At 40.9% G+C, this 24706-nt stretch overlaps 2 protein-coding genes across 2 annotated transcripts in view; one reads left to right on the top strand and one right to left on the bottom strand.

The window, feature by feature from the left end:
• LOC128860807 (deformed epidermal autoregulatory factor 1) overlaps window positions 1–24615 on the bottom strand; it is a 42390-nt gene extending 17775 nt beyond the window's left edge. The window contains exon 1 of the mRNA XM_054098560.1: window positions 24429–24615. The gene's annotated coding sequence lies outside the window, so the exon portion shown is untranslated. The remainder of the gene's footprint in view (window positions 1–24428) is intronic.
• On the top strand, window positions 800–9788 carry LOC128860805 (tudor domain-containing protein 3). The gene is made up of 5 exons (XM_054098557.1): window positions 800–1041; window positions 1109–1211; window positions 1265–1849; window positions 6906–8504; window positions 9164–9788. The coding sequence occupies exons 1-5, from the start codon at window positions 1007–1009 to the stop codon at window positions 9473–9475; spliced, it is 2634 nt and encodes an 877-aa protein (XP_053954532.1). The 5' UTR covers window positions 800–1006; the 3' UTR covers window positions 9476–9788.
• Window positions 24616–24706: the final 91 nt, after the last annotated feature.

Below are 24706 nucleotides of genomic sequence, written 5' to 3' on the forward strand. Positions count from 1 at the left end.
CTACGGCGAAAAATTCAGCTGGGTGAATGCTGTCACCTTATTAAATCCACCTTGAATGGAAACAACCAAACACCAGAAATTATGCGCACACACACATACTTTCTTGGCACGGCGTCTTTCGCATAAAAACGCAAGCAAACTGCATTTGGAAGCTTTATATTAAATTGTGCTTTCACAATTTAACATACGTCAGTTCGTTTGCATTAGTTTGTTTAGTTTTAATCTCACAAGTCAAAATATTATTATTCACTGAATTTTCACAAGCATATAATTTTTCCTACTTTTGCTGGCTTTGTTCGTTTGTTTTGTATTGCGAAGGGAGCTGACGTCAGACTTGTCAAAATCGCGAAAAATAAAGTAACTATTTTTTAATGGCACCACCTTAGATACTCGATGTAAGTCAAACGAATTGATAAGCGAGTAAAAACCACGAATATTTAGTAGAAACTTGGATAATTATTTGTGCTTATTATTGGCCAATTATCAAAACTTATAATTGTATAGGAATTATAAATAAATTATTTGTAAAGAAATTATTAAATATGAAAAAATAAAGAAGAACTTGCGGCAGAGCTTTCGGTTTTTTGAAGAAGTCACTTTGGAACGAATTTACACTTTGTGTAATCCGAATTTGTATGACTTCAGATTTCAATTTAAAAAATGTGTGTCAGATTTGCTGTATGTTAAAAATTAAGAGTTTCCCATTTATGTTCGTTGCAGCAAAGTGTCCGTGGTGAATATAGCGTTCTTCAAGCGAATACACACATACAAAAGTTTAGCCAGAACGGATTCCACATGTTAATTTGGTCGGAACTCTTTTGCTTTAACGTATAGTTTGCTGAACTATTTCTGTTCCGTACGTATAGTGAATACTGCACAGTATTGATTGCAATATGTGCGTTTGATCGAATCCACTGTTCGTTAACATATTTTTACAATTGCTCGTACGAATTTTTTGTTAAAGTGAGTTTACTACAGCATTAAAGGATTGGCATATTTCTAAAAAATGGAGTTAAATAAAAAGCTATTGGAGCAAGGATGGTAAGTTTCTAAATAATTTTTTGGATATTACGCTGGTAATTAATCACGCATTTTACGTTATATGTAGGCACTTAACTGATGACGGTCTTCAGAAAGTTATTGCTACTGCTTCCAATACGGGTGGTCCTGAAGTCAATGATGTGCGAAAAATTATATCAACCATTATGGACGTAAGTGCTTGTAAATTTTTTGAACAATAAAAACTTAATATTTGGTAAATTAGATGGACTTCCGTGATATTGCGGGTGGAGCACTTCCCATTAAAAGGGACGATAATATTCCTGGGCGAATCGTATTACAATTACAGAAAACACGTAATATCTCGGCCCCAAAGAGTAACGAGGACTCAAAAGCTGCACCACGATTTTTACAGTTAGAATTAAGTGATGGGCTAACCACGATACAAGCATTGGAATTAGAAAATATTTCAGCGCTGAGCATGAACTTGCCTCCTGGAACAAAAATTTATTTTCGAGCAGAGAAAATCCAGTTGATGCAAGGTTTTTTAATATTGCGGTCGTCTGAGATCCAAGTTTTGGGCGGACGTGTTGAACCAATGATTGAAAAGTGGGAATTGGCTCGCACCATGCAAAAATACGCACGTAGTGGACGTCGAATGAGCGGAGCCACGGGACCACCTCCATGGATACCGTTTGGAAAAAAGGTTGAAACATCACTTTCAAAAGAGCTTAACTTTAAAAGCTTAAAAGCGGGATTATCTGAGGGGAAAGAGTCCAAAGAGAACGAGGAGTTTAATGCCATGCGTAGCGAGGCTATAGCAGAAGCTAGTAAAGCAGGTGCTAAAAAGGTATTTATTATTTACTATATATTACACATAAGTAGTGATTAGCGAAGTGAAGTATGGCTGATTTCCTAAACGTCGGTTTGCAATTTATCTGTGCGGGGCTTTGCATTATAAAATTCGGTGATCAAAAACTTGCGCTTGTGATGCGTATCGATAACTTAATGCATGCATTTAAGAACTTCAAAGGATTAGGCATCATAAATTTCTTGTTTAGAATTATTTGACTTTGTATCACATTTAAGCAGCGCAGGTAGTCAGCTTATATATACGACTTTTCGCCATTTTTGGCATTCAAGTGCTGCCTTTCTAGTTTCTGACTCCCATTGCTAGCAAGTCCTCTGCTACTTTGTCCTTCCACCGTAGTCTAGGTCTTCGTAGTCGCCAACGTCTCTAGTAATTTCATCTGCACATGTCTTGCCACTTGATCTTTTGGGACTTTACAATTCTACTAAATTCTTATCTTTTATTAGATTATTAATCTCGTAATTGGTTTTTCTTCTCCACTCGGCTTTTGCTTTTACTGTTCCATGTATCTTTTTTTTTTAATTTTTCTCTAGTCTCTTCAGTTCCTACTCTTCATTGGTTATTGTTCTTGTAACAGAATAAATAGTTCCTTTACATGTATAGGGAATGGTGATAGAGTGACAGTCCTTGGCGGGATATAAATCCGGGTCGTTCCAGTAACGTAGAACCGACTGTCGTATAGAAACCATTGTCCTTGTCTCCGCGCCATAACATAAAAGTAATCATTGATTGGCACAGTCTGTCTAATAGAAGACTATAATTTAAAAAATATTTCACCAATTTGATTTAACAAACTGCATTGTGTGGGCTTATAATAGATATCAATAGGGTTGGCATCAGGCGACTTGGAAGGCCAATCCAACATTTCAATGCCATATTGCTGTTTCCACTCTACGGACCTTGGGCTTCAATGATTGGCTAGTTTTTCCAAACATTTTCGGAGCCGGTAATATTTATTCATCAAAACTGCATTCAAATTGGCGGTAAATACTAATAAACGGCCAAATCCTTTTTCAGAGAAGCAGCCCCAAACATGAAACCTAACTCGTTTCCACGACAGTCGGTTCTACGTTACCGACACGACCCGGATTTATATCCTGCCAAGGACTGTCACTCCATCAGCATTCCCCTTATGTAAGTATGGGAAATGTTTATGCTGCTACAACAACAACAACAACATGAAACCTAACTGGATGCTTCACAGTTCGTTGAAGTTATCGATTATTAGCACTACACTAGGACCGACGTATGCAACTATTCGCCACAAAGAAGATTCATCCGTGAATATTACTTTGCCCAATTCGATACTGAATTTGACATAGCCCATGCAAGTAATTTCTTCTTTTTTTAACTTCTGCATATCGTTGCGGCTGCTGTAGCCGGATGGAATGGTGTGTGACTACCATTCGGAGAACGTAGGTTCGAATCTCCCTGCAGTACCAAAATGGAAAAAGTGTTTTCTACGAAAAGGAGGTGGAGCCCAACTAAACACCCAAAAAGGGTGTAAGTGCCTCGTTGGTTTGCCATTGCCTGCCGTGGGGTGATCGATATTAGAAAAAAATTTTTCTGCAAGCAAAATCAGAAACTTCTCGAACCCACTAGCCATCGCGGCAAACCAAGAGAATGGATTACTAAAACAAAAACATGAATTCGTTTTGCCAAGACAAAAGAGGAGGGACAGAAGTCGCCAAAATACACGCGTTGCTAAATCTAGAAATTACGATAGGAGTGAACTAGGGAACACAGGGTATTCAGTTTTAAGTTAATTATAGGTTTGCATACAGGGTGAACGATATGAAGTGTTACCTTTTCAAAACACCATAACTTTTTTGTGTGAAATTAGTTTTTCTTGATTTCGGAGACAAAATTGTTCAAAAACCGATTACAATTTTAACATATATTCACTTTAGCTCGATATGACCACCTTTTGCTTTGACTATAGCCTTCAAACGGCCAAAAAATGAGTTGCGTGCTACACGAATGTGATCTTGAGGTATTTTGGCGCATTCATACTGACATATTTTTTAGTCCTCACCTTGCTCTCCAAAATGGGCCAGAGGGAATATTCCATCGGATTTGCGTCTGGCGAATTTGAAAGCCATTGTGTGGACGAAATGAAGTGTGGAACATGATTTTTTAACCATTCTTGGTTCATACGAGCTTTATGAGACGGTGCCGAGTCCTGTTGGAACGTCCATGGTCTACGACCGAAATGTTTGCGCGTCCGCGGCTCTAAAGCAGCTTCTAAAACATTTTCCCGATAATAAGTCGCATTCACTTTGACACCAGGCTCGATAAAAACGATTGGAGAGCGTCCATCAGCGGTCACTGCCGCCCAAACCATTACTTGCGATGGGATTGCATCGAGTGACCATACGTAGGCTCAAACTCGCGTATGAGCGTTCGGTCAAGTAAAGACGATCGTTTTGAGTGTTTATGAACTGCTCTATTGGGAATTTTTTTTTCATCAGAAAACACAATGTTCGGAAATTCGCCACGTTCGTGCAAGCGCAGCAACTCCTTTGCTCTTTCGCACCGAACTTTTTTTTGCTGGGGTGAAAGATCTTGTGCTTTTTGGAACTTGTAAGCCTGACCTTGAGCTCATTTTTCAATATGCATCAAATGCTGTCTTGCAATATTTTTAGTTCTTTGGCCATTTTTCTTCCACTTCGACATGGGTTTCGTTCAAGTCGAGCCTTCACTTTCCGAACCATTTCTGGCGTTGTTGCGGTTTTTTTTGGTCCACCTCCATAGTATTTTGCAATACTACCAGTATCATTGTAACGTTTGATAGTGCGATACACAAACATTTTTTTTCACTTTGAGGTGACTGAGCTCACCAACAATGGCTGGTTGTGATTTTCCAGTCAAATATAACGCAATCACACTATTACGTTTGAATTCCATCACAGAAAAAAAATTCAACAAAAAAAGCATTTGCGTCTTAGCTTTTGATGGCTTATAAACAATATATTGAACTGTCATTAGAACAATTTTGTCGGTGATGTCATGAGCTGTTTTACAGATACAAGAAGTGTGAAGTTGGTAACACTTCATATTGTTCGACCTTTATATCTTGATTATCTCCTTTTTCGAGCTTGCCCTGTGCCTCTGTGTTATCGATAATTATTCTTACGACCTTAAGGATGAATGTCAAAAACTAAATAAATGGACGCCGGCAAAGAAAAGATATTTGTAGACATACTTCTAATACAGTTTTTGTTAGATATTATTAATTTTGAAAATTAAGAAAAACGTTTTTTCTAATAGCGGTCGCCCCTCGGCAGGCAATGACAAAACTCCAAGTGTATTTCTGCCATGAAAAAGCTCCTCATAAAAAATATCTGCTATTCGGAGTCGGCTTGAAACTGTAGGTCCATCCATTTGTGGAACAACATCTTTGACGCACACCACAAATAGGAGGAGGAGCTCGGCCAAACACCCAAAAAGGGTGTACGCGCCAATTATATATATATATAATATCGAAACTGGCATGTGTATTGCTGCCAGAATTTTTACAACCCAGTAGACGCCGTTTACGGATTTCCTCCAACTGTCCATTACTAGCAGCAAATTGCGCAATTAAATTAACTATTGTTTCTCTTAGACTTTCTTTCATATAAATATATATTTGTACAATTGGCGCTTACACCCTTTTTGGGTGTTTGGTCGAGCTTCTCCTCCTATTTGTGGTGTGCGTCAAAGATGCTGTTCCACAAATGGATGGACCTACAGTTTCAAGCCGACTCCGAATAGCAGATAATTTTTATGAGGAGCTTTTTCATGGCAGAAATACACTTGGAGTTTTGCCATTGCCTGAAAGAAAGAAAGGGATTTCTTCAAAATCGCATTGCAGGGATTGCATTACATAAGTGTGGTAAAAGTGCAAGTGAGATTTACGAATTGCTGAAAAAAATTTAATATTTCGAGAATGTTTGTTTACCGCACCATCAATCTTTTTCCCAAACGTCTGAAGTGACAGACAGAAAAAGAAGTATGATAGTTTGAACCAGTGCAGCCATAAAAGCCGTTCGAGAAAGAAATCGCAGGAATCCTCTTAAGAAGGCAATAAATTTAGTCATTTAAAATCCTCATTCTCACTAAATCGAGTTTTATAGAACATTGTATATGGTTTGCTTCTCAAAACCCTTATTCAACATATCTTCAACCAATTTACTTCTTCACCATTGATATTTTTTCGCCTTCTTAGAATTGCATCTTCTAAGGGTTTTGTAGAAACAAAATCAGCTTTATATTTTCGCCATTGTTTTATGATAGTATAATAGTCTTTAGGAACATACAATAAATCTTTTTTTTTATAGTACTCTCGATAGTTCCAAAATCGGCATCATTTGGTAGATAAGAGTGCCCAGAATATAAAAACTTATGGTTGAAACTTTCTATGCCATTCTTGGGGGACTGAACAACTTTAAGCCACATTAAAGCCAATTTCAAATTTCTATTTTGTCCAGTACACATATCCCTGTAGGCTATTCATGCGTGGCTATTTTGCGTGGTTACATTTTCTAAATGCTTTAAGCAACCAGAAGCAATTTCTTTAGCACCCCTGGATGCAACTGTTTCGTTCTATGCATACATATTGACCTCATTATCATGAAAATTATGGAATCCTGCATTTAAAACATACATATTACATTTATAATATGCAATGGACACCGGCAATTTTGGGTAGCGTAATGCCTTCTGCAAGTCAAAAGAAAAGCGAAATATTTATCTGGATTTTGTGATGTCAAAATATTATCTTCTTGCATACTTTTTCTTGCTAATTCCACGTTATTTCAAAGAAAACGCCACATATATACTGCATTTTTTAAAGAGCAGCCATTTTTCGTCACGCATACACGTTATTATGCTTAATAATATTGCAATGGTAATGAAGCAAGCGATTGTGTCTTTAGAGCTTTACATTTAGAGCTTTATATATAAGTAATTTGAAATATCTTTCTTAAGGTCTTCACTTCGCATATTTATCTATATATGCTTATTTAATTTATGCTTATTTAAATATTCCTAGGTCTTTGGCGGAGGGGGGCAACAAATGCTGGATCATAATGTTAAGAAGATACTCGAAAAAGGTTTCAGTGAAGAAGAAGCTAAGCAGGCCTTGCGTGCTACCAATAATAACCTGGAACGAGCACTATTCAATCTCAAACGTCGGGGCGAGATTAAACGAACAGATGACTTCGGGAGCTCAAAAAACTCACAAGTTAACTCTTTTAATTCTGCAAAAACTAGTCGAGGGCCCACGCGTGAAATAGGTTTGGGAAAACGTGGTGGATCAATAGTAAAAGAAGAAACAATAGTAGCGAAACCAGCTGGGAATGTTTCACTTTTCGATTTTTTGACTGATAAGCTACCAGTCGATGCCGGATCGAATACACCTATCATGACTACAACTCATACTACAGCTTTGTCTAATATTCCAGGCAATCCTGTAAAACCTAGTAAATTGGAAAAAAATAAGAAAGAAGCCCCAAAATCCACACATTCTGATAATAAAAATGCAGAAACCAATGCTGATTCTAATAGCAGTGTTATGCGTCCAAGGTTTGAAAACAATATGTCTAGCAGTTTCGCTGCTAATCATTCAATTGGGCCACCAAATTTTCGTCAAAGAAGTGATCGTGGTAGTACTGTCAGTCGCGGTGGACTCGGTAACAACGAACGTGGCAGAAGTACATCAAATTTTAATCCTTTCAAAGATACTGGTAATGAACGTATTAATAGCGCTTCGCGCTTACCTGGAAGCCAATCAACAAACAATAATCAAAACCAAAGTCGTAATAACCGCGGGTCGTATGAACGGGGGAAAGTTTCGAATCAGTTAAGTAGAGATTTACAACAAAGTGGTGCCAGTGGTGGAGGCAAGCGAGGAAATGAAAAACAACAACAAAAAAGTCATGGGGGCGAAGAACGTAGCTCCGGTCCGAATGAAAGCAGGAATCGCTTTACCAGCAAACATGACAGTAGTAGTCGTCAACAAAACAATAACGCTGACACTCAAAACTTGAATAATTCAAACTCAATGAATAATTTAATTGAAGCTACTTCGAAAATGAAAGTTTCCGACTCAGAACGTAGTGATCATCATTTAACGGGAACTAGTTCAAGTGGAGAAGGTCGCCCAAATTCACATAATTATCAAAATACCTCTCAAAATTTTGGCGCCAGTCAGCTACCTAATCAAATTCAAGGTTCTACGCAATTTCCAAACGGTTATGCTTACGATACAAGTAAAATTATTGGATTTCAAAATAAAGAAACGAATGAATTCGCCATGACTTTGTTGAAGAGTCAGGGCTTAGGTTCTTCGGAATCAACGGTATCTATTCAACAGCAGCAACAACTATTGTCTGATAAAGCAAATAACCGGACCTCACAGCCAAGTCTACAAATTTCCAATGATAATTATATATCACCTGTTTCGCCGCATCTACAAACACCGTCTCAACTATGTGGATACGCCGCGCCCACAAGTGACTATTCTGTACCTACTCCAACAACAGTATCCACTGTAGCACCGATTCCGAGTCATTTTGGAATGGTTCCCGGTGATGGCTGGCATTGGAAAGTCGGAGATCTTTGTTTTGCAAAATACTGGGACGATGGTCGTGTAAGTCCATATTGTTATATAAGTATGAATATTTGCACATAGGTATTTTTGACACCAATCATATAAATGTATAAGTAAATATGGTATGTACGTTCCCACGACAGTCTGTTCAACGTAACGAGAACAACCCGGATTTATATCCTGCTAAAGACTGTCACTGCACCTGCATTCCCCAAGACGTCATTTATTCTGCTGCAATAACAACAACCATGCTACATATGTTTGATATCTACTTTATACGAATTTCAATCTTTTTTTATTTTTACATCGATATCAGCTCAATAAATATCAAACTTATTATCTATCTTAGACGATTTCAAAACCACTTCAAAGGCGAACTCTTTCGTATAAGCCAATATATAATATAAAAACAAATATTACCACGACTTTCAGCATGAGCGTCGAATGTCACAAAGGCTTTTTTTCTAGCAAGTACATTGATGGCTTCTGTTCAAAAATGAACGACTATCTCCCCAAACTTTCTCGCTTTTTCACTTCAAGGAATATTCAACTTGTTCCCATTAAATCCACGGCGACCCTATTCACCACTTGCTGACGACATTTAATTTCTTGTATTTCTTTTCACATACAAACATAAATGACACGTACATATGTATGCATTTTTGTAGTAATGAACTTTTATTGTTCTTAAATTATAGTATTATGAAGCTGAAGTCACAGCAGTATCAGAGAAAACATGTGTGGTCTTTTACCTTGGGTATGGTAACCACGAGGAAGTTTTGAAATCTGATTGTCTGCCAATAACCGATGGCAATCACTGTCCCATAAATAACTACAATGCGGCTACTTCATATCAACAATCTCAACAAGGAAAATCACGTGCCATTACATCTGCTCATCCAGCTCAACAGATCCAAACAGGTGGAGCGTATCAGCGTGGAGGAGGTGGGTCGCAGCGTTTTCGTGGTGAAAGGCAAATGTATGTACCGCCGCATAAGCGCGACAATTGACAGGATGTGGCATTTCAGGTTGCAACAACAAAATTAACACTTACGCAATAACAACATTTGTATAAATTTAATTATGCCCATCATTGAAAATATTTAATCACAATATACAATAATGTAGAATGTGCTCAGAAGAAATAATCGTGGTAGTGGTAATTTCACTGCGCTCTATGTTTAGCAAACAATTTAACAGCCCACTGCAAAGTCACAACAATGTGATAATCTTGTACATAAACAAAATAGAAGGCAGTAAGTTCGAGAAATTAAGTATTATCCATCTCCTTACCTAAATATAATAAAGTGTTTTGAAACTCTGGCTACTATTGAGTTGATTCCTTCATATATCGTAAATATACTTGTATTAAATCACAATTTTTGTTCAACAGTTTCCAAAAGAGTGATCACACTGTGCAACAAATTCAGGTTAGCAAAAATTAGGTCCATTCTGAGAGTGGCGGGTGAAAATAGAGGCGAAATTAGAAGACCTGTATCGCGCCGTTTTTTTATGTTAGTTCGAATTTTTTTTTAATCGGCCTTCGAAGTTCGAAATCGGAGCAAAATTGTTTATATGGTTTTTTGGCTATAACTCGTCGACTAATTGATATTTTTTCAATCTGTAAAAGCCAAATTATTGCTAGAGACCTGTGCAACAATTACAATTTTTGAAAAAATTGATTTCGAAAATTTTTGTGGTACTTATGAAACAATATACTGAAAATCGGCATTTGACTGCAAACTTCGAAGGCCGATTAAAAAAAAATTCGAACTAACATAAAAAAACGGCGCGATACGGGTCTTCTAATTTCGCCTCTATTTTCACCTGCCACTCTCAGAATGGACCTAATTTTTGCTAACCTGAATTTGTTCCACAATGTAATTACCGGTCATCTTCGTCTAGCTCATCTAACGGTAGGCCCAGGAAACTGGCTGTTTCGACGGGTTGGGTCCAGAGGGAGAGAGGTGTTAGATGAGTGGGTTTGATGGGGCATGTGAAAAGGTGGTTAGTCTCGTGCGGGGTGCCTTCACATGCTGGACATATGTTTAGTATGTCGGGGTCGATTCTGGATAGGTAGGAGTTTAACCTGCTACAGTATCCAGAACGTAGTTGTGCCAAGGTTACGCGGGACTCTCTAGCCCTGTCTAGTGTACCGTATTTTTTTTACTGCTGCAATTGTCCACTACGCTGCTGGGGGCGTCGTCGTTCACAGTGCTGAATGTCGAATCGTCTATTTGCTCTGCCAATTGCTGTCCCCTACGATCGTTTGGCAGGCTTGAATGCCAAAGATCGTGATGCGCATTGACAACAACAATCGGCGATCCCTTCGTGAATGAGACGATACTGCACTGTGTGGTGGATTATAAACGCTAGGCCACCACCATTGTCTCGCTCGCGATCATGTCTGTGCACGTTATAGCCATCCCTGGTGATCGGAGAGGACCTAGCGTGCAGTTTGGTTTCCTGGACCGCAGCTATTTTGATACTGTGCCGGCTTATGAAGTCAACTATCTCGTCGACCTTGCTCGTGAGTCCGTTAGATGGAGTTCGGGTGGAGCCGTTTATGGCAGACGCAGCAATAGTATACTTCTGGCCCAGGGTTGGATTCAATTCCAGCCAGGAGTTGCTCCTGTGACGTAAGGGGTGGAGTGATATACTGTTCACTAGACAGGGCTAGTTTACTGGGGCGGCAGCCCTTGGTCGGGAAAAACCCGAGTCATTCCGGTAGCGTAGAACCGGCTGCCATGGGAATGTTTACATATTTGTATTTGCATATGCCTTCTTATTGATTGTTATTAATTTGATTTACTTGAAGAATTTAAAATAAAACCAAGTGTATCATCATCATCCTTACCGAATTTATAATTAGTGACGACTAGTTGTTAAAAATACCTGTTGTTTTAATTTTTTTATTATTAATTTATTATATATGAAGGAAAAAATGTTTGGTAATATTTACCACATACCTTATAAGATATGTTGTATACTAATATATGTATATAAACATGCATACATACATATACTTTGGTGCAATTTTCATAGACTAATATACATATATATAATATACATATGTCCTATGCCAACACATATAAACATGCATATACATATCTATACAATTTCGCGCAATTTTCAAACAAAAAGAACAAATCTATATGTAAAGATGTATACAAATAATATGGACATATCAAATGTACGAATCTATTCTGTACGCAAGCAAATGTAAGCTAATGTGCCTTGCTTGGACTGCAAGCGAGAACGCGGAACGAACGACAAAGAGGCACAATCGGTCCCCGCGTTCGGCAACGTTCGACATCTGGCTCTCTCCTACTTGAGTGAGCATATATATGTATATGCGCATTTGTATATAAATTCACATATTTGTATTTGCATATGCCTTCTTCCTGTGTGCATGGTAATGAACCATTTCTCTGTTGAGAATAGGACAATGATAGGAAAAGTAGGAAATGAAAGGGAGTGTTTCGAGTGTAATGTGTCTTGAAAAATTCAAATCGATGATGTTGCCTCTTAGTGTTGTTGACTTATTAACGTCTGATGCACAATCGAGATTGAACATATCTTTCATGAATTTGATAAATGTTTCGTAGTTTTTCACGTTTAAGTAGATGTAACTCGATCAATTCCATTGCGATTCCATTTACCTCCTTCTCTATATCCATACGAAATATCTATCAAACAAATAAAATTAAAATTTCTTTTGAAAAATGCAACCATTCTATTAGTATTTTCTTATGACGTTGTCACGTTAAGCTATCGTCAGTAAACCGACTTCATAGACAACCTCTTTTTTAAGAAATCGATTTTTAAAACATTCAGTTGTAAATTAAAAGAGTTTTAATCAGTGAATCCGTTCTTGCTAAAGTGCTACGCCTACTCTGAAACATTGTTATAATTATTCGTAAATGGAACCGGAGTACCTTTGCTTACACACTGAAATGTGCCATTTGGAAAAATGTTTATTATTCGTCATCGACTTGGTTTTCGTAGTAACTCTTCGAAATTTTGCACAGGCTTATCAAATCAGTATGAATTGTTGCCTGAAAAGGCTCGAGCATTTCTTCGGGTCGGGTCCGACAAAACACATTTCACCAAATATGATTACCATCCTGTCAGCGGAAGCCCTTGGTAGGGAAAAAACCGAGTAATTCCGGTATTCCGGTAACGTAGAACCGGGTCCCATGGGAAGTTTTAAGCTTCTTCAATTCAACTGCAATGGACTTACGAGTAAGGTCAACGAGATAGTTGATTTTATGAGCCGGCACGCTATTCCGATAGCTGCGGTCCAAGAAATCAAGCTTCACGCTAGCTCTTTGATCATCAAGGATGGCTATAACGTGTACAGACTTGATCGCAAGCGAGTCAACAGTGGTGGCATAGCGTTCATAGTCCACCACACAGTGCAGTATCATCTCACCGATGAAGGGATCGACCGCAGGGAGAGCACCTTAGAATGTAAAGGAATAGCTGTCCGGTCATGCGATGCCGAGCTCGAAATTTTCAATATATACATACCCTCTGGCAAGTGCTGCTCAGCAGGATATCACCCTGATATAGCTGCGCTCATCAGAGGTGAACACCGATTGGTTGTAAGTGACTTCAATGCGCATCACGATCTTTGGCATTCAAGCCTGCCAAACGATCATAGGGGACAACTATTGGCAGAGCAGATAGCCGATTCGACATTCAGCACTGTGAACAACGACACCCCCACCAGCGTAGTGGACAACATAGCGCGGGTGTGATAACCTGGCGACCTATGCTATCGCTTGCATCAGACCACTTGCACATTATCGTCTCGATTGAAAGACCTACCGACTTTGTTTCCGCGAACCACCGATCCTATATTAACTTTAAAAAAGCTAATTGGGTCGGCTTCACGGAATTCACCGAATACACCTTCGCCGCTCTTCCCATCCCCACCGATATGCGCGCAGGCGAACGCGCATTCCGAAAGGTGCTCACAGCTGCTGCGGCTCGCTTCATCCCCGCTGGAAGGCTCGAGGACATACGGCCTTATTTCCCAACCGAAGCAGCCAGTGTACCAAACGAGAGTGACCACCTACGCCAGATCGATCCCGGGGATCCCCGCATAAGTGATCTCAATTTGGAGATCCGGCAACTGGTAGTTCACCACAAGCGGACCAAATGGGTTGAGCATCTGAAGACCTGCAATTTCACCACTGGTGTGAGTAAGCTCTGGTTCACCGTAAGGTGTCTGTCGAACCCGACGAAGTGGCCACCACCTTTAACGGTTGTACTTCGTCGGACCCGAAGAGATGCGCGAGCTATTTTAGTCGACTTTTCACACTGCATCCTCCGGCCGACAGATCCAAGCGTCGTGCCACCAGACGGCTGCACAAACTGACGAACGATAGTGTGTCACTTACTTTCTCCGGTGATGAGGTTCTGGGGGCCATCAACAAATCGAAATCATCCAAAGCCATTGGCCCTGACGGAATAAACACACTGATGCTGAAGCACCTGGGACAATTGGAAGTAGGATTTCTCACAAGGGTCTTTAATTTGTCCTTGGCCACTTTCATCATCCCTGATAAGTGGAAAGCAGGGAGAGTGGTCCCACTACTGAAACCTGGGAAACCCGCCAACCAAGGGGAATCTTATCGTCCGATAACTCTCCTTTCCCCAGTAGTGAAGACACTTGAAGCGCTCCTACTCCCAATCTTCACGAAACACCTGGCCCCAGCTACATATCAGCAGGGTTTTCGACGAGTGTATAGCACCACCACAGCACTCACCGCCATTAACGCCCAGATAAACCTCGGGCTTAACCAAGACCGCCCTTGCGAGAGGACTGTCCTAGTAGCGTTGGACTTGAAGAAGGCTTTCGACACTGTCAGCCATTCCACGCTACTAGATGATATTTAGCAGTCGATACTCCTGCCAGGGCTGAAGAGGTGGCCCGCCAACTATCTGAGCGGTCGTCACTCGTCAGAGATTTTCGAGATCAAACATCTAAACAGAGGAAGATCAAGCACGGTGTTCCGCAGGATGGTATCCTTTCACCCTTGCTGTTCAACTTCTATATCTCGAAACTTCCCCAACCACCAGAGGGAGTCTCCCTGGGGTCTTACGCTAACGACTGCACGATAATGGCGTCGGGCAATGACATCGGTGGCCTGTGCTCCAAAGTGAACAACTACCTCACCGACCTTTCTCGCTTTTTTACTGCGACCAAGTTCCCCCCACTAAGTCCACGCCGACCCTCTTTACCATCTGGACAAAGGAGGTCAAACTACTCCTGAAGGTAAAAGTCGATGACATACCAATTCCGACAGTAAACAACCCCAAAATTTTGGGTGTAACCTTTGACAGTTTGCTCTCCTTCTCTGCGCACACCACCGCAATTGCCACTAAAGTACAAAATCGCAACAAGGTCCTCAAATCATTTGCCGGCAGCACTTGGGGCAAAGACAAAGAATTGTTGCTATCGACATTTGAGGCAATTGGCCAACCGGTTCTAAACTATGCTGTGCCTTTCTGGTCGCCTGGAACCAGTGATTCGCAGTGGATAAAGCTTCAGACATGCCAAAACTATTCGGACAGCGACGGGTTGCCTCCTGATGTCCCCCATTCAACATCTTCACAATGAGGCACAGATGCTCCCTTTAATGGAGCACAACAAACTGCTCAGCAACCAGTTCCTGTTAGGGTGCTACCGCAAGTTTCAGACTTGCAGACACCTGCTCGAGCCTGAGCCGCCTCCCAGGCACGTCAGGAGACACCAACTAAACTACGCCGACGAGATCCAGGACAAAACTTACATACATCTACTGGACCAGACAGTGTTTAGACAGACCATAAACGACATTCACCGGGGGACTGTTACCACCTTCTTAAGCTCCCGTCCGCCGAATGCCGTAATCGGAGTCCAACCACCCGTGAGACCCACGAGACTGGCATAATTAAGTGCTGGATATTGTAGAAGATTAAACTCCTACTTATCCAGAATTGACCCCGACATACCAAATATATGTCCGGCATGTGAAGGCACCCCACACCACACTAATCACCTTTTCACAAGCCCTTCAAAACCTACTCATTTAACACCCCTCTCCCTCTGGACCCAACAGCATGTTTCCTGGGCCTACCTTTAGATGAGCCAGACGAAGATGACCGGTGATATACTCTACACTGACTGGGCTACTATTACTGCTACAACAACAACAACAGTAGCAGCAGTAAGTAGGATAATGGGTTTAAAATGGGAAAGAGTTGTATTTTGGGATACTATTACGACCTTAAAAAAAATAAACTCCTAGATATCACGGATTTTGTAAAAACTTTTCAATTTCAGTAACAGCCGATTGGCTTTTTGTAGTTTAAGGGTGTAGAATAGAAACACCAGAAATGTGGTCGTTGAGTGTTTTCTTAGGCAATTTACTGTATAAACTTGGACGACAGAATATACATATACATATATACATTTTATTTCTTTATTAATATTTGGTATTTCCCAACTTTCACAAAGTGTAAACTGAGAAACTATTTTATAGGGATATATCAGCTGACATGAGCATCCCAGAAAATCTATTTTTCTCAAATTTCTGTATCAACAAATTGCGTATGCGGAAAAAATTTACATCGGTGAGTTTTTGTGGCTTAGTGACTAATTGTTCCATTATGGAATTTCGAAATTTAAATATTACATTCTATTCACAGTTTGATGTGAAAATAGTTGTGTCGTTAGAGTTATCCGCACCATTTTTGTTACTTTGGCGGTACGTTAGTTACAAGTTCGGTAAATGTGTTTTGTTGTGATATGCATACAAAATATGTCTTTTATTTGCGGCATACACGTTCCTCAATTTTCACATATTCCGCCAAAAAATCTAAAATTAGATTCTACTCCTCCGTCCATTTCTTTTTTGCTGCTCTCGACTGCAATTTTGGTCGTTTTAGCCACAGAGAAAATGTGAAATAAGTAAAGAATACGCACCGTTTCGCTAAGAAAAAAATGTACTAAACAATAAAGAATAAATGAGCTATTGAAGGTCAAAGGTCAATTTACGCATTTAAAAAACTACAACATCTCAAAAACTACTGTTTACAAAACTAAGTACATATAGTACACAAATTATTAAAATACCTTCTTCTGATGTATGACTTTTTGAGAAAATGTAGTTTTTATGCGTCTGCGTTCATTTTGTTTCTTCTAATAATATCGTTATTTTATTGGGAACTTTTTTCGTTTTTGCTAACTTTTCATTCGTTGTTGTTATAACTGATTGGTTAGCGAACTCAATTTCAAATTTTATTTAAAAGTAATAATTTGAAAACATGGAAACCAAAGGAAAATAAACCAGTGTATCGGAAAGAAAAATGATTATAAAATTGTGGATGTACAATATAAAAATAGTTTCTGAACTGTATATAAATAAATAGCCTTCAAAGACTTGGAAGAGGTCGTCAAATTATTTAAATTCAGGAATTGCTCTTGAGAAACAGAATTTTGTTGGTACAGTCAAACACAAACTACATAGCGGCAAATATTGTGGATCAATTCGATTTTATTGAATCGACCATGAATAAATATGTGTATTTGATCGTTTTAAAAGGAGATTTGAAGCAGAGTGTCGAAGAACGTTTTGGTTCCAACCAAATAACCCAAAACACAGCCGAGATCGTATAGTTTTAGATTTGGTACAACGCTTCGAAGCAACTCAAAACATCCTACAGTAGACGGATCTCAATCCTGTTGAGCATCTGTGAGTGACTTTGCGAAGTGTTATGCGAGCAGAATGGCCAAATATTACAACTGAGGAAGCAGATAAATTATTTAACTCAATGTTAAATAGACGAGTGAAATCCTGAAATATTGTGGCTATCCAACAAAATATTAATTTTCCATTTTATGTATATTATTTATAAAGCCATTTCCATAATTGAACGCAGACTTTTTGGTTGCTATATTCACTGTTATTTAAAGAATGAAGTGAAGAATCTCGATATTGTTTTTTTGCTTTTGGAACTTATTGAACGTATTGAAGAAATAAAAATATGTATGTATTCGTATAACGATATTTTTCTAAAATTTGCCCGAATAGTATAATTTCAATTTCATTAAAAAGCATATCCAATTACCATACCTCTCATTTCAATTGTGTTATATTACACTGCGTTACAAAAACAAACTTTTTTTCTGTCTTATGAACCAAATATACTTTTTCGGAAAGGGGATAATAAATAAAAATACATGTGTATCGGCGATTTTCATGTACACGTCAGAATCTTTTTTTATGTATAAAATATAGAGCTCGTAGTCCGCCTGTGTGATAAACTTTGGATCAATTTTTAACCCTTTTCCCGTGATCCAATCGGGGTTTTATATCTCTATTGTAATGCGGAGTGAAATACCTTTCTTTTGATACCCACATAGGCATATCTCGTACAATTTTTTTTTTTTAATTTCGAACAGGTGGCAACCCTGTGAAACATTGTCAGTGGCAACACCTAGGTGAAACGTCTAGAAATGTGATACACTATCTGTGTGCCCAATTTCATTCAAATCCGTTAAGCTAATCCTAAGATCGTGTGGCTATACAGATATGCATACAAGAATTGCTCGTTTAAAGTTATAAAATACAAAAAAAAAAATTGTGACGTGTACATGAAAATCGCCGATAAACGTGTATTTTTATTTTTTATCCCCTTTCCGAAAAAGTATATTATATTTGGTTCATAGGACAGAATGTGTGTAACGCGGTGTTATATAAGTGTAATTTATAAGAAAATTAAATAATAAAAAAAGTAAATAAATTAGCTATATTAATAATGTAAAACTCCTGCTACGGCAGGCACCTGGACGAGGTGCAGGGGCTTAATCGAATCTCAAAGCGAATTCAGGCACCGGGAGCAATTGTCGTTTAGGCGACGACTCACGATGGCTCGAGAACGACGACCAAGACCAATGCCTCGTCAAGCAGGCAATCGTACGAATAAGAAGAACGTAAATAAACAAATTAAACCCAACAAAAACAATTCTTCTTCTTAATTGGCGCGATAACCGCTTACGCGATTTTGGCCGAGATTAACAAAGCGCGCCAGTCGTTTCTTTCTCGTGCTAACCGGCGCCAATTGGACACTCCAAGTGAAGCCAAGTCCCTCTCCACCTGATCTTTCCAACGCAGAGGAGGCCGCCCTCTTCCTCTGCTACCACCAGCTGGTACCGCATCGAATACTTTCAAAGCCGGAGCGTTTGTATCCATTCGGACGACATGACCCAGCCAACGAAGCCGCTGGATCTTTATTCGCTGCGCTATGTCTATGTCGTCGTAAAGCTCATACAGCTCATCGTTCCATCGTCTACGATATTCGCCGTTGCCAACGTGCAAAGGTCCAAAAATCTTACGCAGAATCTTTCTCTCGAACACTCCAAGCGTCGCTTCATCGGATGTTGTCATCGTCCAAGCTTCTGCGCCATACGTTAGGACGGGCATGATGAGAGTCTTGTAGAGTGTTAGTTTTGTTCGACGAGAGAGGACTTTACTGCTCAATTGCCTACTTAGTCCAAAGTAGCACTTGTTGGCAAGAGAGATTCTACGTTGGATTTCAAGGCTGACATTGTTATCGGTGTTAATGCTGGTTCCTAAATACACGAAGTCTTTTACAACCTCAAAATTATAACTGTCAACAGTGACGTGGGTGCCGATACGCGAGTGCGCCGACTGTTTGTTTGAAGACAGGAGGTACTTCGTTTTGTCCTCGTTCACCACCAAACCCATTCGCTTTGCCTCTTTATCCAGTTTGGAGAAGGCAGAACTAACAGCGCGGTTGTTAAGGCCGATGATGTCAGTTCTGCGGCTCGTACGATGCTCTCCAACATCAGGTTAAAGAAGTCACACGACAGCGAGTCACCCTGTCTGAAACCTCGTTTGATATCAAACGGCTCGGAGAGGTCCTTCCCAATTCTGACGGCGCTGCTGGTGTTGAGCAACGTCATCTTACATAGCCGTATTAGTTTTGCGGGGATACCAAATTCAGACATCGCGGCATACAGGTAACTCCTTTCCGTACTGTCGAATGCAGCTTTGAAGTCGACGAAAAGATGGTGTGTGTCGATTCTCCTTTCATGGGTCTTTTCCAAGATTTGGCGTATTGTGAATATTTGGTCTATGGTAGACTTTCCAGGTCTGAAGCCACACTGATAAGGTCCAATCAGTTGGTTGACGGTGGGCTTCAGCCTTTCACACAATACGCTCGCTAGAACCTTATAGGCGATATTTAGAAGACTAATCCCCCGGTAATTGGCACAAATTGCAGGATCGCCCTTCTTATGGATTGGGCAGAGCACACTTAAATTCCAATCGGCAGGCATGCTTTCATCCGACCATATTCTGCATAGGAGCTGATGCATGCACCTTACCAGCTCCTCGCCGCCATGTTTGAATAGCTCAGCCGGCAGTCCGTCGGCGCCCGCGGCTTTGTTGTTCTTTAGCCGTGATATTGCTATTCTCACCTCGTCATGGTCGGGTAACGGAACGACAATTCCGTCGTCAACGATTGGGGTATCGGGATCTTCACATTCTCTATGACATGCGCAGCTGTCACCGTTTAACAGGTTCGAGAAGTGTTCCCTCCATAATTTAATATTGCTCTGTACGTCAGTCACCAGATCACCGTCTTTGTTCTTACAGGACAACGCCCCGGTCTTAAAACCTTCTGTAAGCCGCCGAACTTTCTGGTAAAATTTTCGGGCGTTGTTCCTATTGGCCAGCATCTCAAGCTCCTCGCACTCACGTATTTCGGCCTCTCGTTTCTTCTTTCGGATAATACGTCTCTCTTCCTTTTTCAGCTCTCTGTAGCGATCCCACATGGCTCGCGTTGCGCCCGATCGCAGCGTGGCTCTATAGGCGGCATCCTTTCTTTCTGCGGCAGCATGACATTCCTCGTCGTACCAATTGTTTTTTCGGGCTCGCCGGAATCCGATTTCTTCTTCGGCGGCGGTACGTAGGGAACGAGAAATGTTGCTCCATTGCTCGCGCATGCCGGTTTGTTGGGCAGTGCTCTCTGAGAGCAGGAGTGAGAGTCGAGTGGCGAATCTTCTGGCTGTCTGTTGTGATTGCAGCTTTTCGATGTCGAACATTCTTTGCGCAGGTAGATGTACGTTTTTTGCTGCACAGAGGCGGGTGCGCAGCTTGGCTGCAACAAGGTAATGATCCGAGTCGATGTTGGGTCCTCGGATCGTGCGTACATCTAATACACTAGAAGCGTGTCTTCCATCTATCACAACATGATCGATCTGGTTTCGCGTTTTCCGATCAGGAGACAGCCAGGTAGCTTGGTGTATCTTTTTATGCTGGAATCTGGTGCTGCAGACTACCATGTTTCGGGCCCCGGCGAAGTCGATCAGCCTCTGTCCGTTACCGGATGTTTCGTTGTGCAGGCTGAATTTTCCGACTGTGGGACCAAAAATTCCCTCCTTGCCCACCCTGGCGTTGAAGTCGCCAAGCACGATTTTTATGTCGTGGCGGGGGCAGCGCTCATAGGAACGTTCCAAGCGCTCATAGAAGGAATCTTTGGTCGCATCGTCCTTCTCTTCCGTCGGGGCGTGGGCGCAAATTAGCGACATGTTGAAAAATCTGGCTTTGATGCGGATTGTTGCGAGACGCTCGTCCACCGGAGTGAACGACAGTACTTGGCGACGAAGTCTCTCTCCCACAACAAATCCGACACCGAATTTGTGCTCCTTTACATGGCAGCTGTAGTAGACGTCGCAAGGTCCTATGGTTTTCTTACCTTGCCCCGTCCATCGCATCTCTTGGATGGCAGTGATGTCAGCCTTTACTCTCACGAGGACATCAACCAGCCGGGCAGAGGCACCTTCCCCATTAAGGGACCGGACATTCCAGGTGCATGCCCTCAAATCATATTCCTTATTTCGTTTGCAGGGGTCGTCATCAGTAAAGGCAGTTCTCATCCGAGGCTTGTTAATTCTTTTCATTGGGGGGGATTTTTAAGTGGCGGGTCCCAAACCCAGCGCACAACCAGCTATCCTGGAATGCTTCGCCTTCTCACGTTAGCTCACTCCCGAACGGGTGTTCGGAAGCTACCCAGAGGATACGTGGGCTAATCCCGGCCGTTGTGAGCTGCTTGAACCATATGTAGAAGAATCGTCCTGGCCACTCCCAAGTGAATGGCGATCAGTAACTTTCCCCACTTGCGTGGACTTCTACACATGGAACCATCCTCCAACAAAAACAATTATAATAATAATAAAAAGGGCAGATGGAAAAAGCTAGGCTAAACCCACTTTGCGGGGCTCTCAAAGGCGGAATTGGGCATGATCCATTTACCTACAACGAATCAGTCCTAGATGCGTGGGACCGAGTGGATTAGTCACCACAGACCCTGTATCAAAAACAGAAAAGCGAGGAGATCCTCGAGGAGCAACAACCGCTGCTAGAGGACGGGTTGGTTACCGACCCTGTGTAGCATTGGCGGCTAAGCGGAACCAATACCGCTACATGGAAGACAGGAAATGTACCGCACCCGCACTCGCAACAGAATAGAAAAGCGAGAAATCAAAATCTGTTCCCGCACCTGCTGTAAAGCGGAAAAGCGAACAGATTACCCCGCAGGCATCGAGCGCCGCAGCTTGACACCAAAAGGGGGGACGATATATCCCCTACGCACAATGTGACGGTGTGCTTGCCGAGGAGTGCAGACAAGTCTCCAGACTTTGCGATCGGGCTGCTCAAGTTCCAGAATGACTGCCTACAGACGGAAGCGTGTCGCATTCTGAGCAGCGGCATTGAGGATACGGAACTCAGTCTTAATATGGGTATAGACGAAGACTCGTACATGAGAAGGATGGGGTTCAGTTTTGTCACCATAAGACCATGGAGGCAGAAAGATGCCGGGGACAAAGCAGCCCGTTCGGAATCCATGGTTACGGTTGAGGGCAATGGTCCATTAGGCTAAATAGTCCCAAGGTCAACCATAACTCCCATGGTGGTAGTCTCTCCCAGGCAAGTCACTGGTTCTGAAATATCCAGGCAAGTCACTGGACTAACAATAGAAACCTAGAACATGTGTAGTGCTTAATAGCAAAATTAAACCGGAATCTGGTTGCGGTCCAAGCAGAGCTGCTGGTGGACGGGATCCGCAGATACATCGTAGTGGCATTGGCATACTTTGCGAGATACAATAACACCGTTCCCCCAAGCAGAGCTGCTGGTGGACGGGATCCGCAGATGCATCGTAGTGGCATCGGCATTCTTTGCGAGATACAACAACACCGTTCCCCCAGAAGAGGTACGGAGTCTGGTTAGCTACTGCAGTAGAAGAAGACTATCACTACTAATTTGATGTGATACCAATGAGCACAACGAGTAGTGGGAAAGCGCAAACTTTAGCAGAAGGGCTGAGTCTCTACCTGAACTTATTACTGGTACTGATTTATACATATATACTGAATGTTGGGTGTATTCCAAATACCAACATGTGACCTCAGTAACATACTGGTTGAAAAATTTATGTCAGATTGCAAAGTTTCCTCTGTGCCTTTCAAATCAGACCACAGGATCATTCGGTTTGAACTGGGAATAGAAGTTACTCAAGAGAATGCGCGGAAAGGAGCCCCAGGAACACTTACTAGGATAAGTTTGGGATTCTGCCACAAGGGGTAGATTTAAAAAGTTTTGTGAAGAAATCACCTCAACACCAGTTGCGGCTAGGCTCCTCAAAGCTATGGCTATGGAGAGAGTTGATATTAAGTTCAGCGTCAGGAAGACAGGTGAGACATATACGTGCAATGAGGTATATAAGGCATGCGTCTTACTGGCTGCACATTTTCCGGGAGTCGTAACTCAGATCCCGGAGCTCTGTGCGGTGTTTTCAAGATGGATCCAATCGGACTGGGAACTGGCTAGGCAATTGTTTACCGAGTAATCCAAAAGAAAGACCTTTAATCCATACAAGACCCCGGGAACTGATGGAATACGCCTGGTAGTACTACAGCAAAGCGGTGTGTTAATTGTAAAGGATGGGGATATGATCTACTGACTCTTGTCGTTTTTGCGACACCCCCTTGAATGCAGCGCTATAGGGCGGAGAAGGTTAAGGGTTTATATACAGTTAGAATTTTCAAAAAATCGATTTTTTTCTCAATGTACATATATTTAAGAATACACACAGAAAATTTAATATCGTTCCGGTGAATATTTTCGAAGTTCCATACAAATTTGAAAAGGCGTTCCAGAGTGCTTCAAAGTGCTTTTCAAACTTTAAACGCATATTTCTCAAAATGGTGTTTTCCAAGACGGTGACCAAATACGGGAAAACGGTTAAACCGATTAGACTCAAATTTTAACACGAGCCACTTAAATATATTTTTTAGTAATTAATCGCAGATCTTTTCCCACCGATAAATATTTTTTTTATAAACAATTTAAGCCCAAAATTTTGGTCAAAACTCGATTTTTCTTTTTGATAAACCGCCATTTTGTCAAAAAAATGTCTTTTACCTTTTTCGATTATATACTAGACTTAACATTACTTTAACGAAATCTGTTTGGTTTTGTAATTTCAGAGGATCCAATTCAGAGATATAGTGGTCACCGCTGTAGCTCCTTTCCAAATAAATATTTTTACTAATACTAATTCTTAAAATACAGTTAAAAGTTTTCTCAGCAAAATGTCTGGAAACTTCGGTTTTTTCTGTATATAACCCTTTAAGACATCTCGGCCAATTGCAGTTAGAAGAATGGCACATAGGCTCAGTCCAACCCAGCTCTTTCTTAAGTTTAATACGGGAACTGGGATATATGCGATCGTGTGGATATATTGCATAATTCCCGTTGTATGTATCGAACTTAACTTTTGGGATTTTTATTTCGCTAAAATATTTGCGTATTTTTTACTTATATCAAAAATATATTTGAAATATCGAATTCTCCACCATATAAATTAATATGTACTTACTTTTCTTTGTTTCGATTTTTGGTATTTTAAGCTTAAAGTGAAATGTATCGCAAATTTCACTCGACTGTAAAGCAGCTAATTGATATTCCGAAATTGCCAAGCTTGCCACCTTGCCACTTCTTCGCTTAACGTTTTCACTGAATTTGCAGAATCAAAATTTACGTACAATTACCAATCAACGAGGCAACAAGTTCGGCGTGAATACCTCTATTATCTACAATTTTGAATCGAACCGTATATAAAAGAACGCGACAGCATGGCACGAAGGCAAGCGAATG

This window comes from Anastrepha ludens, chromosome 4, assembly GCF_028408465.1.
Source record: "Anastrepha ludens isolate Willacy chromosome 4, idAnaLude1.1, whole genome shotgun sequence".
In the NCBI taxonomy this organism is placed as follows: Eukaryota; Metazoa; Arthropoda; class Insecta; order Diptera; family Tephritidae; genus Anastrepha; species Anastrepha ludens.